The sequence below is a fragment of the Chiroxiphia lanceolata genome, chromosome 8 (assembly GCF_009829145.1).
Source record: "Chiroxiphia lanceolata isolate bChiLan1 chromosome 8, bChiLan1.pri, whole genome shotgun sequence".
NCBI lineage: Eukaryota > Metazoa > Chordata > Aves > Passeriformes > Pipridae > Chiroxiphia > Chiroxiphia lanceolata.
Window position 1 is genome coordinate 15,370,947 of NC_045644.1, and position 16,513 is coordinate 15,387,459.

General features: G+C 34.9%; 1 protein-coding gene across 1 annotated transcript in view; it reads left to right on the forward strand.

Annotated features, from left to right (window-relative positions):
• Window positions 1-16,513, forward strand: part of ADGRA1 (adhesion G protein-coupled receptor A1) — a 267,200-nt gene that overhangs the window by 94,571 nt on the left and 156,116 nt on the right. The window contains exons 3-5 of the mRNA XM_032695218.1: window positions 3,511-3,582; window positions 7,222-7,293; window positions 15,936-16,007. Of these exons, the coding sequence (XP_032551109.1) occupies window positions 3,511-3,582; window positions 7,222-7,293; window positions 15,936-16,007 (216 nt within the window). The remainder of the gene's footprint in view (window positions 1-3,510; window positions 3,583-7,221; window positions 7,294-15,935; window positions 16,008-16,513) is intronic.

Below are 16,513 nucleotides of genomic sequence, written 5' to 3' on the forward strand. Positions count from 1 at the left end.
TGAGCTGTTACCACTGTTGGCTGTAAGAGCTGATCACTTTGCTTGATTTTAACTTGCAGAGAATTTAGATGAGTTGTCAGTTAACACAGAATGTGTGTAATTGATATAAAGATTAATTATTAAAACTGTCAGTTTCCCCTGCAGAAAATGTGGGTATTTGCATACGAACTATGCCTCTGAAGTGGTTTTCAAATGTGTCCCAGTGTAAAGCTTAAGATAAATCAGCATAGATCCAAAGGATTTATAGAATTAGGTTGGGATTTATGCTTTGTTTGTTTGTCTTTTAAGAATACAACTAGCTGTTGCCATGACTAGAACAGTATCCTTTCAGTCTTTTTCACGTGAACTCACTTCTGAAAGTTAAAGAACTTCCTTCAACCTGAGTAGTTACATATTTAACATACTATACAAGCAAAAGGAGTAGACCCAAAAATTTAGTATTGAATATTCGAATGTTAAAAAACCAACAAAGTTTTGACTCACCCACAGAGTAAAAATCCTAAATCATCAAAGGAAAAAATACTCATGTAGATCAACTTTTGCCAAACAAAGACTTGTCCTTGTGAGTTGATGTGACTGGATAAAAGGATGCATAAGTTTTGTATTAGGCAGTTTTGTTTATGATAAGGTGTGTAAAATTCACAATTAAAGGAATTGTCACAACTTCTTGAGCAGATGAAGGCAGAAGAGAGATAAATCTAGTAGCTGCTGCTGGTACTGGGGAACTAAAATTTTTGACCACAGAATAAAAAAAACGCTAAAGCTTCTTCCAATTCTTAGAGTGTTTTCATAATAACAAACAACAAACATTAAATCATACTGTCACTTTCATCCAAATTCAGTAGAAGGGAAGGGGCCAAAGCAAGGAAGAAAACTGCTTTGCCTGCATTAGAGAATAGGGAGAAGGACAGAATGCCTTCAGAAAGATGGCTGGAGGCCCTAATTCCTCTCTCTATTAAGTGGTTTTGTGCTTTGCCAGGTGAGAATCAGTGCAAGCACCAACCTTGATGTCTGTGTTTCTGCCTGTGTTTTACTTAGACATATGCCTAAAATTAGTCATGGACTGTGCAGCTTTCTTATGAATGCTCAAATCACCATCAAGTTCCTTGTCCAAACTCTGTCCGTTTCTGGCACTTTTAACTGTCTCCTGAACTTTTTTCCTTCCCTCCTGCGTTCCACCTTTCCTCCCCTTGCCTCTGTCTCATATAACAGGTTTCTTGAGACTATAGGGAATTTCATGGGCTCTGACTTGCACCCTCTCCCAGGCAGTACAGGCATATTTATCCCTGTACTGCACAGTAGCAGGGACAAGGAAGCACTTTTGGGGTCTGTTTTTTACTAGCTTAGAAACAAGTGAGGAATGGACGCTGTGGCTCCAGGAGATAGGAATGATCTGTGCCATGTAATGAATATGCTTTAAGTGCTGATGTATGCATACAGTCATGCATGACTGTTTAAAAGTTACATCAGTACTGGGCAACTGTAATAGTTGGTGCATTTTTAATGTGTACTTGTAATATCTATTGTATTTATGTTGGACTGAGATTAGCATATTTTATTGAGTTCATTTGCATAATGAACAGATATTGTTTATTAGAGAAAAAGGCAACTAAAAAAAGGAACTTTGAAATATGTAGAACAGTAAGAAATGAAACCATTGATTTTGAGGCATGCCTGGCTAAAAAATTTTCTACCATGTTTCATAGCTTTATGAATGCTAATAACTTATATTTAAGTTACTTATCACAGGGACTCTTAATAAGTAAACCTACATGCTTTGCAATACTTACATTTTATGAAGCCTCCGAACTTAGCCTATTGTTTGATTTTAATTTTTCTACCTTTATCCCAGTCCTTTGTTTTTTACAATAACATCACAAGATCAGTTGCAACAAACAGGCACAATGACAGCACTATGTAGAGCAAGCAGAAACATAGAAATGATAATCTAAAATTATTGAACAAATGATGTTGCCATTTACCATACCTGTGTATCATACCTTGTTGATTATGCAGCATAAAGTTTGAGCTGAGTAAATATTAACTGATTACCTTGAATCTAGTTTGAAGTTAGGATTTTACAGCTTAGGCAACTAAATATATTTTGTAAACTGAGCAGATATTCCATTTTTTTCCCTATCAAAATTTCAGTCTTGATCTCTTATGTATTTTATAGGTCTGTATTTATTATATAGATAATTATTTTATTATTATATTTATTATTAAGACAGAAGGTCTTCTACATAAATAATCACAATGAATTATCACCTTCTTAAAGACTCTTAATGTTGCATATTGCAAGCTGAAAGCTGAACTTGATCGTTAAAGTCTGACTCATATTAGGGACAAATCGCTCATGATCATCACTGAAACGAAGTGGATGTGAGACACAAGTTTTTGGAACTATATTCAGCAGATCTGCAAAAATGACTAGAAAAGTACAGAAGTATTTATTTATGATTTTGCCTTTGAAATTAGAATATATCCTACCATGAACTAAACATTTGGGATGAAATCTTGCCCTATTCAGGGCAGTCACAGCTAGCGGAACCAGGTTTTCACCTTTTCATTTTATCTGCAGTGAAATAAAAAGTCATAAATAAGGTGACTCCCGTGGCTGTTGATACATCCATATTCTGGCAGAGTTGAGCAGCGTATGTGCTGTAATTCCTGGAAGTGGCCAGTCTGAGAAACAACACCAATATTAGTAGTGTGCATCAGTTGTTCCCTATGAATTAAAAATTCTCAGAAGATGAACACTGACTCTACAAGAATTTACAGCATTTGTCTCCTAGGCCTGCTAATCCAGTTGCACCGAAGGCATTTCCTCCGGGTTCACTTCACGCAAGTCTTGAGACAATTCAGTAGTAAATCTGTGTGGGGACTGAGCTGAGAGCATGTCATGGCCCCAAGCTCTGTGTCAAGAGCACATGAGATTACTAATGCCAGTGAAATATTCTTTATCTGTGAATCAGCAAGTACAAAATGAAACTCCTATCTGCCAAATAAAAGAAACTGCTTGTATTTCAGAACACAAATCTGACCTGTTTGTCTCATATGACAACTGCTTTGCCTACATTAGGTGGAAATGAGAAATTTATTAAGTGCAAAGTTCACAGCACAGTGAATAAGCAAACTAAAAGGCTCTTACTTTGCTGACTGACTGTTTCATTCACTCATTGATTAAAACATTTCTCCTTTGGCGAGAATGGCTGGTAAGCTTATTTTGTAAAATATAAATAGGAGAAGAAGAATTAAAACAAGCAGGTTTTTTTAAACATCTAATCTTAACCATCTTACTTGGAAAAATGTGTTCTTATATATGTTCTTATAAGTGATTCTTACAAGTGATTTAGTGTTTTTGATGCTACTATTCAAAAGAAGTTAATTCCTAGTTTTAGCTAAGACAAATAAGGGTTAGAATTGCATTGCATTTCATACTCATCAGGTATAAAAGTGGTAAAATAGGTGAAGTGATAATTAACTGCATCTCCTATTATGTCTCTCTAGAGATCTGAAGAATAATTTGATCAGCACAATTGAGCCAGGGGCCTTCTATGGACTTTCAGAACTGAAGCGCCTGTAAGTATTAATTCCATTTGAATTATTCTGAAAATTGTGTTTGTATCGACATTTCTATCCTTGGGCAACTCAAATATGCCACCAAGCAATAATCACATAAAGACACTGGCTGCAAAATAGAAAATCACACAGTCTACTTTTTGCATTTACCATACCTTTTTCTTCTTCTTTCCCTTCTTTTTTCCATTTCCTCTTCTTTTTTACCTTTTCCCATTTAAAATCATCAGTTTGTTCTCCGATAAATGTCCTGGCAAGTACATCTGTGGAGGTAAAAAACACACCTAATTATCGATTTAGCAGACAACATATTGCTATAGACGTTAATCAGGAATAACACTAAGCAGTTTAGATGTGTGTAAACAATGGTTTGTGCTACAATAAATTTTTTCAATATGTAAGGTCTACTTTACTTTTATCATAGACCAGGTCTACAAAATAAATTACTAGAGGGGCAACTTTATGTCATACTTTAGAATTTGTCTACCATTTTCCATACCTCTCACCTTGGCTTTGCTTGATATTTTTTATTTTTATCATGGTTTTCTAAGGAAACAAGAACTTTTGTAGTATATTCCCTGTCCATCATTTTTGTGTTTCTCTCTCATAGTACTTTTGGAAGCACTGGCTAATTTTTAAACAACAGCTGGGCTTTTTTTTTTTTTTTTTAACAAGGACTACAGACCCTCTTTAGTTCTACTTGGCCTAGGGAAAAGGGAGATGAAACCTTTTTTAATTGTAATTTTCCAAGTGACAGAATCCAAATATCTGTGCACTGGCTAACTAGGCATCAGCACATGCCAGACATTTTCCTAGCCATCATGTCTGCAGTTTGAATGTCTGATGAGAAAACCTATGAGAAAACAGGGATTATTTTAGTGGGATGGGAAGATTTAGATGAGAAGGAGAAGGAATGCAAATCCACAGAAAAAATAAATTTACAAATCCTTCTGATTTTTCAGTGTGCAGGTAAATTCCCTAACCCCTGTGTGCTGGGAGCGCTGCACATCCCAAGTAAAAGTTTCCACCTCTGATGATAACAGTAGCAGTGTTTTGTTACACCAGCCTCTCAGCTTTAGTGTGTTCAGGTAGAAAGCCAGTTGCATAATAATGATGAAATCAGAGTAGCATATACATTTTTAATACAAAGGAAGACCTTTGGACTGAATCTTTCTTGCTCACCCTGTGTACAAGGATAACGATGCAATGGAATGATCAAAATGAGTGCTAATTGTTGCTTTGGCCGCACATTCTAATAACACAACCCTGACCTCTTGTGGGAAAACCAGGAAACCTGTGCAAGTGGTGGGCTGCACATCCACAGACTGCACAGGGGGCAGCTTTAGGTCATCCAGGAGAGATGAGCCAAGGGAGACGAAGTCATCAGGCATTGGAAAAGAGAGAAGAATAGACTCTTCAGCACAGTAGGAATGGCGACATTGAGTTTTGTCGTGTTAGATCTCAGTGTGGAGCTGTTGGGTAGGAGGCAGTTGAGCAAAAGGAATAATTAGTGTAAACTCCTGTTGAATGTGAATACAGTAATTACTTTAAGAATGTACTTTACATTCACATCTTCTTATTTCCCATGTAAAAAGTAAATGATGTTGAGGAAAGCAGAAGCTGATGTAACATGGGCAACTGCAACAGATAGGGCTATGGCAAGTCATAGAAGGCTGTCAAAATATTCTGTGAAGGGAGAACTGTTATAATTTGTATTTGAATGACAAACTGAATTTTATCCAGGGTTTATTCAAAAAGGTACCCAGAAAATTGATGAAAACTGAAAATTTATGAAGCACTAAAATTACAGCACTTGGTTATTCAACACAGGACAGTTTTCTTTTCTCTAACATCAACCTTACAAGTCAGCATTAGTAAGTTAAATGTCTTACTCCTGAAAGTGAACACCAGCTTTGTACATTATGAATTGAATTATGTCTAATGTAACATGTATTAGTCTGGAGGAATGTGTGGTAAGCTACCTTTTTGTTTTGCTAATGTGTTTTTTAGAAAACATGTTTTACAATACAGAGATACCAACTGCTGCCATGTTGTGAAAAATAACAGTCATTGAAGTAAACTTTGAGAAAAGGGTATTTGTCCTTTCACTTTGTTAAAAATACCACTGTGTGCCACACTTAGAGAAATATGCACCTGTATTCATTAGTTCAGATAAAATCTACTTTTGCTACCCAAATTATGCCCCACATTGTGATGCAGTTCTTCCATACATGTTCAGACTTTGCTTAGGCAGAAGAAAACCATTACCCAGTCAAGAATTCTGGGTAGGTTCTTTTCTACATCTTCTAATAGAAATGTGTGTATATATATATATATATATATATATATATATACACACACACCCCTCTATATAGGTATGTGTGTTTGTCTTAAACTTGCATTTTTAGATTTCTTATGTAGCTTTTATTAGGAGAACTTAAAGAATAATGCTAATATGCAATTATTGCACTATATTGTATCCTCACTATTTTTTCAGCTGTTCCCTACTTAATATCCTTGGCAGGCATTTAAGAAATATTTTCATTCTAATGTCATGTTTCATCATATAATTGTACAACAATGTGTTCTTTGTCTGATAGAAGAAGAATTTGTAGTGAACTCTAAAGAGATTGCCTTCACATTCCAGCTAATTGGATATGTCTCCATGAAAGCAGTAACTGGATTTGTCAAACTGCCACCTTTATTCTCCCATTTGATTACTTTAGTGTTTTCATGTATCAGTAGAAAAATATGAAATCCACACAATGTAATAAAGGAGTTGGAAGACTACTACTGATTCTAAAAGAAAAAAATATATTCAGACCAATTTTAAAACTTTTTTGGCTATATGATCACTTAAAATCCTTACATTACTGCAACTATTTAAAAAGACCTCTGCACTTCCTAAGGATGAAAATTTTGGTCAAGGTTGAAAACCAAATACATAAAAATCAAACACTAGTTCAGAATGCACCAAGGGGCATTATTCATGTTGCTACCACAATATAATCTTTCATACCTGTCTTTGTCTCCTTCCTATAAGCATCCTTATACAGAAAACATTCCTTCACTTTCTGCACAGGAAAGTTATGGAATGTAATGCCTTTTACTGTTTGTGGTCCCAGAAAGCCAGAGTATTGCTCTTAGAAGAGCTTGCCAAGTGCTTATCAAAACTGACCTTCTCCGTAGTTCAAATATTAATTGCCTTCTGGTTTCTGTGATTTCTTCAGCAAGAGAGGATGCTGTAAATGAGATGAAACATTAGTAAACAGTAAAAATACATCAATTTTGGCTGAATATCACATATAACTAGATGCATAGTATTTTTCCTAAGTAAAAAAACAGGTGCTAATAACTTTGAGAATGAAAGTTCAGTGTTTTTGTAATAGTTTTTTGCATTTATTTGCTACATATATAAAATCCCATTTTAATTAGATGTTGCAGTATGTGGAATATTGTTCAATAATGTTAATATAAAAGTTGTTAATTCTATTTAATTATGTTACATTATGGGAAAAGGTTTTATTTCTCATTCATCTCTAACTCCTTAAATATTAAAAATAAACATGCTGTAAGTGATTATGTAGGTGTGTATATGAATAAGACAGACTTAATATTTCATGGTCTTTTTGTTTGTTTCAGGGATCTTTCAAATAACAGAATTGGTTGCCTAACACCAGAAATGTTTGTTGGACTTAACAGTCTTCACAAACTGTGAGTATAATACCACTTCTGTTTTAAACAGAAGAAATCTAAACTGTCACATTACTGACCTGAGCATAGTTGACAATAAAATTTAATTACAAGGAAGTTATAGGTTTTGTACTAAAAAGCGACTCTCCTGAGCCTTTGATTGTGATGAATTGATATTTTAAAGATATTTTCTCTATTTCAATTGTAAAATCTATCAGAACTCCAAAGAATTAAGTTTCATTTTCACATTGAAAAGAGACTGAACATGATGTTTCTGTTCACATGTATTTCTGTTTGCATATCTTGGAAACACAAGGAGACAAATGAGACTTGTACTAGTTAAAAAGGATATATTGCTTGTTCTATCCATTACAGATCAATTGGCATTTAAAAACTTTTTTCCCCTGAAGTGTATTACGTCACAAAATAAGCATTTACTCAGAAAAAAAAATGAAGTACCTAATAAACTTGGAATATCAGGGTAGTTCAAACTGCTTTCGAAATATCCATCTTAGACTGGCTGCTTAAGGTGTTGTGTTGTAAATTTCATTTTTTAAAGTACTTTTTGAGTCATTAGTCTGTCAAGTGATGCAAGGGAGAAAACTCAAAGATGTTTTGGGATTATAGCGCATAATACCATGAGAAGATCTGCTCAGTAGCATTTAAAAAAAATAAAAAAAAGAGTATTATTAAAGGAAGAGAGAGCAAATTGGAAAACATCTGTCATACTACCAGAAAAAAGTAAGGACCTGCATTTTTAATACCATGGGCAGTTCCAGTGTGCTCATCTTAAAAAGATGACCAAAACTAGAAAGGGTTCAGAGAAGGTCAAAAGGAATGGCCAAAGTTCCGGTACAGCATAGGCAAGTACTATAAATAAGTAAGTTGACTGCAGATTTCTTGGAAGGAAGGATCCTGTTTTAAATGGACATTTGGCCTGACCCAGGAGGGCTCTCTGTCTTCATTCAGATCTCTCTTCATTCCTGAATGAGAAACAAATTCCTATATGAATCATAGTGTGTGACAAATCTCATACTTTATTTTCTTCTTCTCCAGCCAGTTCTGGCTTTTCCTTGGACAAACAGGGAAATCTTTCTAGAAAGATATGCCATGAGGTCGAGATGACACCAGGTAAAAGGCTGAAATCTGGCATGCTTACTGATCACATTAATGAGTAACTATGCCGGGTCTCCTCTGAGGAAAACAAATGAGAACAGATGATGGGAAGAGCCTTGATAGCATGTGATGAACAGGTGCAGACTGGCTCTTTTTTACTCATCTGTTGAGGGTTTCTCGTGCCTCCTTTTGTTGTGCACAGTGAACATGACTGTGACTATATAGCTAGATTACCTTAAAAGGTATGTTTAATTCAAAATGGTGAGGTCACTTTATTAAATGAAAGGTGTTTCTAGGTGGTAGGAACAAACTGAATGAAAACTGTTGAAATTCATGCTCTCTTAGAAAGGTCTGAAAATTCCATTCGTAAATCTTTCAGACTCTGTCTTAGAAGTGAATTAGAAGTTCAATACAGAACATCAGTCTTTTGATAGCAAAGAACAGAAATGCATTCCCAGCGAGTGCACAACATTTGTTCTGTGACAGTGTTTGGCTGTATTATCCCTTTTCTCTGAAGACCGGGAAAGAATGTGGCAGTATCCACATCCTTCACTGATGCCAGAGATGTTGGAAAAAGGCACAATATGCAGGCTGACTGCCCATAGTTACTGGGCTGATCAAACCACACCATTACAGTTTCTTTTTGTACAAGATTTGCCATATCTCTGCTCATTCTAGTAGCTTGTAACCTTTCCTGGCATTAGCAAATTTTTTCTGAGCTGTGAGAACCAGAGAAAGACTCACCATTTCCCTCTACACTGTCATTAACATTGTATTTTCTTGCATCTGGTCTTTTTGTGTTATCCTAAATATATTTGTTTTTCCTCAGGATGGGTCTAACTTTCATTTCCAAACAGGTGTAGATCCAGAGCTTCCTGTATTGTTTTTCTTCTGAGGCCCCAGTTTAAAGCAGAAATCTGAATTAGACCTTTCTTATGTATAGTTCCCAAGTGACAATCTCGTTACATTTTTCAGTTTGAATAATATTTTTTAATGAAATTACTAGTCTTCTCGTTTTTGAGAAGGTTCATCTCTTCTTATTCTCCTAGCATTGGCAAAACCTTGTTTTTGTTATTACCAGATTTCGTGTTCACATTCTCTTAATTTTCTGAGGTGGAGTCTCTGGTGAAAGCACTAAATAGAATCACTTAGAAAACCATTTCTGCAGAGCACCAGTAATGTCTCACTCCCGTCCCTTCTATCTTGTCCATTATCTTACTGTGTCTTGCAGTAAATGCACTTAACGCCAGGTTCTTCACGCTTTTGTGGGTATTATGTCCATGCATCAGTGGAAAAAATGATGATTCTGGTATTTGGAGACGTGTTAGTCTGGCCTCTTTGTATTTTGTGTGGTAACTGAGTGAGTTTTGAAAGAAAGAAAAATGGGAAAAAAATTTGGCAAATCAGAAATTGGTAAAAAATTCGTATGCATCTATTGACAGTGTATCATGTAACTGTATAAAAAGATCACTGATTTTCTAGAGAAGTTAAATTATGTCTTGGTTTTCATATACACCTATCATGATGCTGCATAGTCAGGAGAAAATCATTAGCAGTTATGCTGGTGTTCTCATATCAGTGGAATTAACCTTGAAGGCCCCTAGTTTCCCAGGTGTTTTTTGATTTTAATTAGTTCTGCAGATCAGTAGTCATACTCTAGGTGATCTTGGGAAATATATTTTCCACAATTTAGTATATGTTTCTCCCATAAATCATATAATCCAAATGACCAACCTTACTGAAAAGAATACAGAATGGTAGTAATGTGATATATTTAGGCTATATATCCTATCTACTCTTTATTAATCTCTTAGTTATAATATTGTATTGAAATATCTTTTGCACCCTGTCTTAGCATACTTTCCAAATTCTAACTTAAATGCTTCCCATCATTTTGCTAAGCTTTTCCTGTTATCATCTTTCTAGTTCTTTGTTCTGTTAAGAATTTGAATTATTTTTGTCAAGATTTAGAATTGGTTATTGATCCATTTAGTCTATCTTTCATTTTTCTTCTTTGGGTTTTAAATTGCCTTTGTAACACTGACCTAATAAATGGGGCTATCCTTCATTCCAGTCGATGTGGTCCAGTGCTTCAGTAGTTTCTATTGTTGTTGTTGTTGTTGTTGTTGTTATTATTATTATTATTATTATTATTATTATTTCAAAAGTCTGTCCTTTGGAAATCAGAGGCTTAGTAATAGATTAGTCTACATTCTCCTTTTACCTGAAGTAAATCAGTTCACAATTGCTATGTCAAAAGTTACACCTTTTTTTTTTGACAGAGTAGGGACTGTCCTTCTTACTGAACCAAAGTCAAGAGTACCACTACTTTTGTTGGATCAGTGATTGTTTTGTGAAGAAACACAGCCACAATCCTGATCAAGTGGAATTGTTCCCTGCCATTCATAGTAACTCTTGTTCTTTGATCTCAGAAATCTCATATAATGTCATAATGCTGATAGTAATTATTTGAGCTGGGATCTCAGTTTGCCTCTGATGTAAGAACTGGTCCTTGTTTGTGGACTGCAAGCTGATGCTACCGGTACTTCTCTAATTTTTTTGTAGCTTTGTTCCCCTTGGAAGGTCATGGACTTCCCAGAATCATACTTTTTAAACATGTTTAAAATATGATAGGTCAACTTTCTGTTGCTGGTGATACCCCTGACTTGTGTTTACTTGCCATTTCAGGGGTATGAGAAAGCTGTTCTCTGGAAAGGTTATGGAGAAGCGTTTACTTAGTGCAACATCAGTTTATAATTGTACCGAGGAAAAGATGACAAGTTGTTAAACATGGAACTGGTTTCATAGGCATCCAGTGTGGTTTAGATTACTGAAGGAGCAATTTAAAGATATATACTTGTGCATTGATTAATGTAGTTGTTGATCATGGTAATTGGAGCTCTCCTGTGTTATGTTAGCAGAGATGAAGTACAGAAGCATCTTTGCAGGCTGTCGTCAAAACCAGTAGGGAGAGCCATGAGTCCACTGGAAGGAGCAAAGTACATAAATCTTTTTATGCACCTTCTGTGAGGTAGAAATAGGGGATTTTCTTACACTGTTTGCAACCAGGAATACTAGGTGAAACAAAATAACACTGTGTGTTTCACTCAATCTTGTAAATCCAATTCAGTTTGAAAAAAAATGGAGTTAGAGCTGAAAAATCAGCTCTAGGCCCAAACTGACATAGTGTGGTTTATCTCAGTGATGTGATGCATAAATCTAAACTGAGTAGGGTAAAGGTATGTTTAAATACTTCACTAAAATAAAGAATGAGAACTGCCTGGTCTTTCCAGAATAATGCAGACACTCTTCAGAGAGCTTGGTGGGTTTTTTCAGTGTATTTTAGAACAGGACAACCTACAGAATTCTTGAATTAAGAAAAAAATAATTAGTAGTATCACTAGTATTGTTTTCTAAACATGCAGACATACAGAAACCACAAAAACATTATAAGCTTCTTGATAATGTGGAGAAGACTCTTATTATGTTACAGTCAGGATGTGTATGTTGGTAAATAGAAATTGAATTTGAAGTTACATATGAAACCTAAAATTTCATATAGCTCCTGAAATTACTGCAGCCAGTGACTTGTGGTTGTTCCTTGAAATTGATCCAATTTTTACACGTCCTTGGATTTGATGATTTTTACTCTGGAAAATGATTTCAAAATGCTTTCACGTCGTATGACAGATGCAGCTGACAGTGCTTCACACAGTATGAGTAGATTTATTACATGTTTTAAGATACTATCTTAACTTTTTTGGCTTATATATTACCTTTTGGCTGTGTTTATGCTTTGATGAGGTGCGCATATTCAAACTAAGAGTGACATAATTGAATGCAACAAATCTTCCAAATCTCCTTTGAACCCCATGCTTCAGTGCTTTGTCCCAGAATTATGTATGCAAATGTATTTCTGCTAGGTAATGGAGCTACCATTTACATTAATTTTGTTTATATTTAATCTAAATATTGAGAGCTGTGGAAAACTGGGATGATGCCACTGTACAGATATACCAGACTTCATTTATTTAGTCCCTTATCTCTTAGGTTTTGAAATGTTGCAGCCTTAAATCTGTTTCAAGAAGTAGCTACTGCTTGATCTTCCCTTTGGAAGTTTGAAACCAAACTTCCTCATTACTTCCAGTTGTTTGATTAAACTATATCTGATGTATTCTTCATCCTGCCTCCAAATCATCAGCAACAGTTAACTTTGTGATAATATTATACTATAAATTCTTATATGACTTTCTTGATGTCACTGAAGCAACTAGTCACTTTGTATGGTGGCAGAAATAAAGTACAAACCGCTAACACAGTGAATGAAACAGACCCCATTTCATCAACATTTCATCTAATTAGAAAATATGCAGTTACCTGCCCTCTCTGTGTTTCTCTTGTCATTTTTTACATCCCCTGAACCGGTTTGTGGGGATCTTCTTTTTGCAAAGAAGATCAGTCTGTCACCCTTGCATTCAACTTCTGCTTTTTAATACTGCTTATAAAAGGAAGCATTCTTCATATTCATATACTCCTTCTTCTACCCATATTTTACCTTAAAATGATACTTTGAGACACATAACTCTTTTTGACTGTTTCATGGCATTTGTCATTTGCATTAAAGCTTTTGGCAAAAGTGTTTTATTAATTTCTGTAAAAACACAAGTATTTGGTATATTAAAAAATAAGTGTAGGATTGTATATATAAGACTAAAATGTTTTACCTCTGATAAAACACAAAGCACATCTTTCTGTTAATGGAGTAAGTTAATGGCATAGTAAGTGCTATCATCTTTGGAGTGCATTAATTTGTTATGTTTGAAATGTTTGCAAACTAAGTATTACAGATGTTTTTAGAACAAATGTCCTTTTAAATCAAGACAGAGTGGCTTTTTAGGACATCTGAAATGGAGGAATTTCACAACACTTTATATTTGGTGATATTGTAATTTATAGCAGGAATTTTGTGAACTACAGAACCAGGCATTTTGCAAAGCACTGCATCAGCTCAGAAATGCATGATTTATTTGGGCGATTTGAGAAGATTTCTGAAAGTTTTGTTAAAGAACAATCTATTTCCAATGTTGGATATCCAGATATTGAAACTAGTGTTTCTTGGCCGTAGAAGTATATTGCTTTATGACTTACACAGCCCTGTGAACATGATCCTAGTTTGCTAATTATTGGTAGTAATATGGAAACTTCAAACCAGGTCATTGCCAGAAGAATGTGAAAAGTTGACTTGCTGGCTTTCTGCTGATTTTTGAACTGTCAGGAACTCAATTATTCCAGCACTTGACAAAAAGAAATTCTGTAGGAATTCTGTAATCTTTGTCACAATAAAAAGAAACGAAAAATCTGTATATGGAACACGAGTCGGGAATTTTTAGGTTACCATATAGATATCTTGGTGAATTTGGTGCGACCTTTGGAAAGCTCATGGATTCAGTAGACACCGAATGGGCACCTCTTGCAGATGCACGGGTACCATACATCTGCTGAACCCTGCCATGTACACTTTGCAAATGACTTACAGTTTGTCCCCATTTCCTAAACTATTGACCAGACTAAATGCTTTCCTTTTGTCCAGATGGAATTCCCAAACTTCAGTCTTGGTGTTCTGTTTCTTTTGCTGTACGAAGCCTGGCAAGCTGTTTGAGGGAGAAGCTGGGATTTGCATCAGATTAGAAATATTTCTGTACTGCACCAGAGTAAGGCAAAGGAAGCCCCTGTATTTCTGTCTTCTGGCAGCCATCCATGCAAGGCCAGGCAGATTGCTTTCCCTGTCTTTCAGTTCAGCATGATTGTCCTCTGTCAATAAGTTTATACTGCTGTAACTGCTTTCATATTGGTGGAACCACTTCTGATTTACTTCAGTGTAAATGTCAGGGTTATCAGTTTCTGATTTAGTCTGTTTAACATGTCAGTTCACTGAGCTGTTTCAGCATATGCATCGTCAGACCAAAAAACATGTGGGTCGGTCCATCTAATTTTAAGCAAAGAGGTTAACTGAGTCTTTGTGAAATGCTCAATATTTTTAGTTCCTGTTGACAAATCCAAAATACTAGAGGTAGAGAAATAGGTATCTACGAGCAAACGTTCATTTCCACCTTTAGACATACCCACACTTGAAGAGGTACTTGAAAGTTCAACACATCTCATTGTCACTCAGTAATTTCACTTAATATTGCTGAGCCAGTTTATTTTTCTCTTATTAGCAGAATTTTGCTTTAAACTACCAAGAGACTTTGAAATGTTCAGTTGTATGCAAAAATGAGATTGGTTATTGCTTCAAAAGTGCTCCATAGCTTTCTTAAAGTAATTTATAAATTAAAAACAATTTCTCCTCTTTCTTGAGTTCATTGGTCCATATCTGGACAGGTATGATATGCTTTGCTGTAGAAAGCAGGGTTCTTGAGTTTTGGTCTTCCTTACTTTGTGAATCTGGTTCAGACCTTTTGCAGCTTGGTAGATTTCTCATTGCTAGCACATTGCTCTGATCTGAATATGAATCTTCAGTTTAGCATGCATTCTCTACATTGTAGACAAAAGAGAAATCAAATCAATAATTATAACAACATCTTATTGAATGAAAAAGAAACCATTTTCTTTGCCAGTCTACTTGTTTTTCTTATATAGCACAACATATCTCCAGTGAAGAGCTCTGAAATTTCCCTGATAACTGAAATTTTGTAACCAACCTTGAATTCAAACATGTAGTCTTCAGGCACTGAACAAAAAGGAACATATACCAGTATTTCAGAATGTAGATGATTATTATGCTCTGGAATGTTAATCTTGGATATGCACTAATTTTTCACTTTATGGGCATAGAAAAAGACTGTATTATTTAAAAATTAAACATATAACTTTTGTACTATTAGGGCACTGGCAGAGCAGTACTGTTAAACTAGGCAAAATTGAATTGCATCTGTTTGCAAGTATTCATCTTAAACCATTCAGCCATCAAGACAAGAAATAGTAGAACAGTAATTAAACTGGAAATGTCCTTAATTTTATAGTGGGGAAAACTGGTTTGTTTAAAGTTCTTTGTAATAAAACTATTTGTGTGGTTACTTTGAAAACTCACTACTGTTTTAAGGAATTGCTTGAATTACTGTTTTAAGGAATTACTTGAATTCTTCTAAACATTAGTAAAAAAATAAGACAGTTTTTATTTGAAGTGACATTCTACGTATACAATAAAAATAAACACAGGCCTCACTGAGTAGTTATTTTATTAATATTTTCACTCAAATTCTAGAATAATGTCTTCTAGAATGCTATTTTATTAAATATGTAGAAGTATTCCTGTTTATGAGACCAAGTGAATTGTATGTATATCTGCTGTGAAAATAAAAAAAGTAAGAGTGTGTGATTTGATTTGAATATTGCCGTCACCAAAAAAAAGCAATGTACAAATTTAAACATGTTTTTACTGTTGTCGAGAAAGCAAAACTTCTTAATTTGCATTGGAAAAATTATAGCCATTTTCTTTTCCTCTTGTATTTACTACAATTAATTGTAAATTGCCTTTTTTTCCCTAGGAATTTGTCAGGGAATATTTTTTCAAGTCTCATGAATGGACTTTTTTCTGAGCTGCTAGCTCTGAAAGCGCTGTGAGTATCATCCCTTGTGTTCATAAATCTGAAATACTTGAGAAAGACATTAGAATAAATATAGCAGAGTTGAATGTGAATTCAAACTGGATTTTTTCTAGAAGTGCATTCCAAGTGTAAAATCTGCATTAATTTATTATCAATGTCTGTATCACTGTTGATGAGCTATCTTCTACCTGTTGCAGGGAAATGGATAGCACTGACCATTCAACCCCATTTCTGACTAGCCCAGTCTAGCCCTCCTAAGTAGCATCCTTTTTTTTTTTTAATACTCTATTATCTTAAACCTTTCCATGTTTTTATGCGTTGCATCATATAATCACTCTAATTACACAAACCCGGTAATTTAAAATATTTTCCCTGCAATTAGAATAACAATTCCCAGTTATTGGTAGTAATTGTACCTTCCTGAGATTTAAAAGTGTATCCTGAATGCTTCCATGGTCAAGTTTCTACTTAAAGGGGGTTTTATTAAGGGAAGGTGTGTTATAGTATGATTTTCTGCA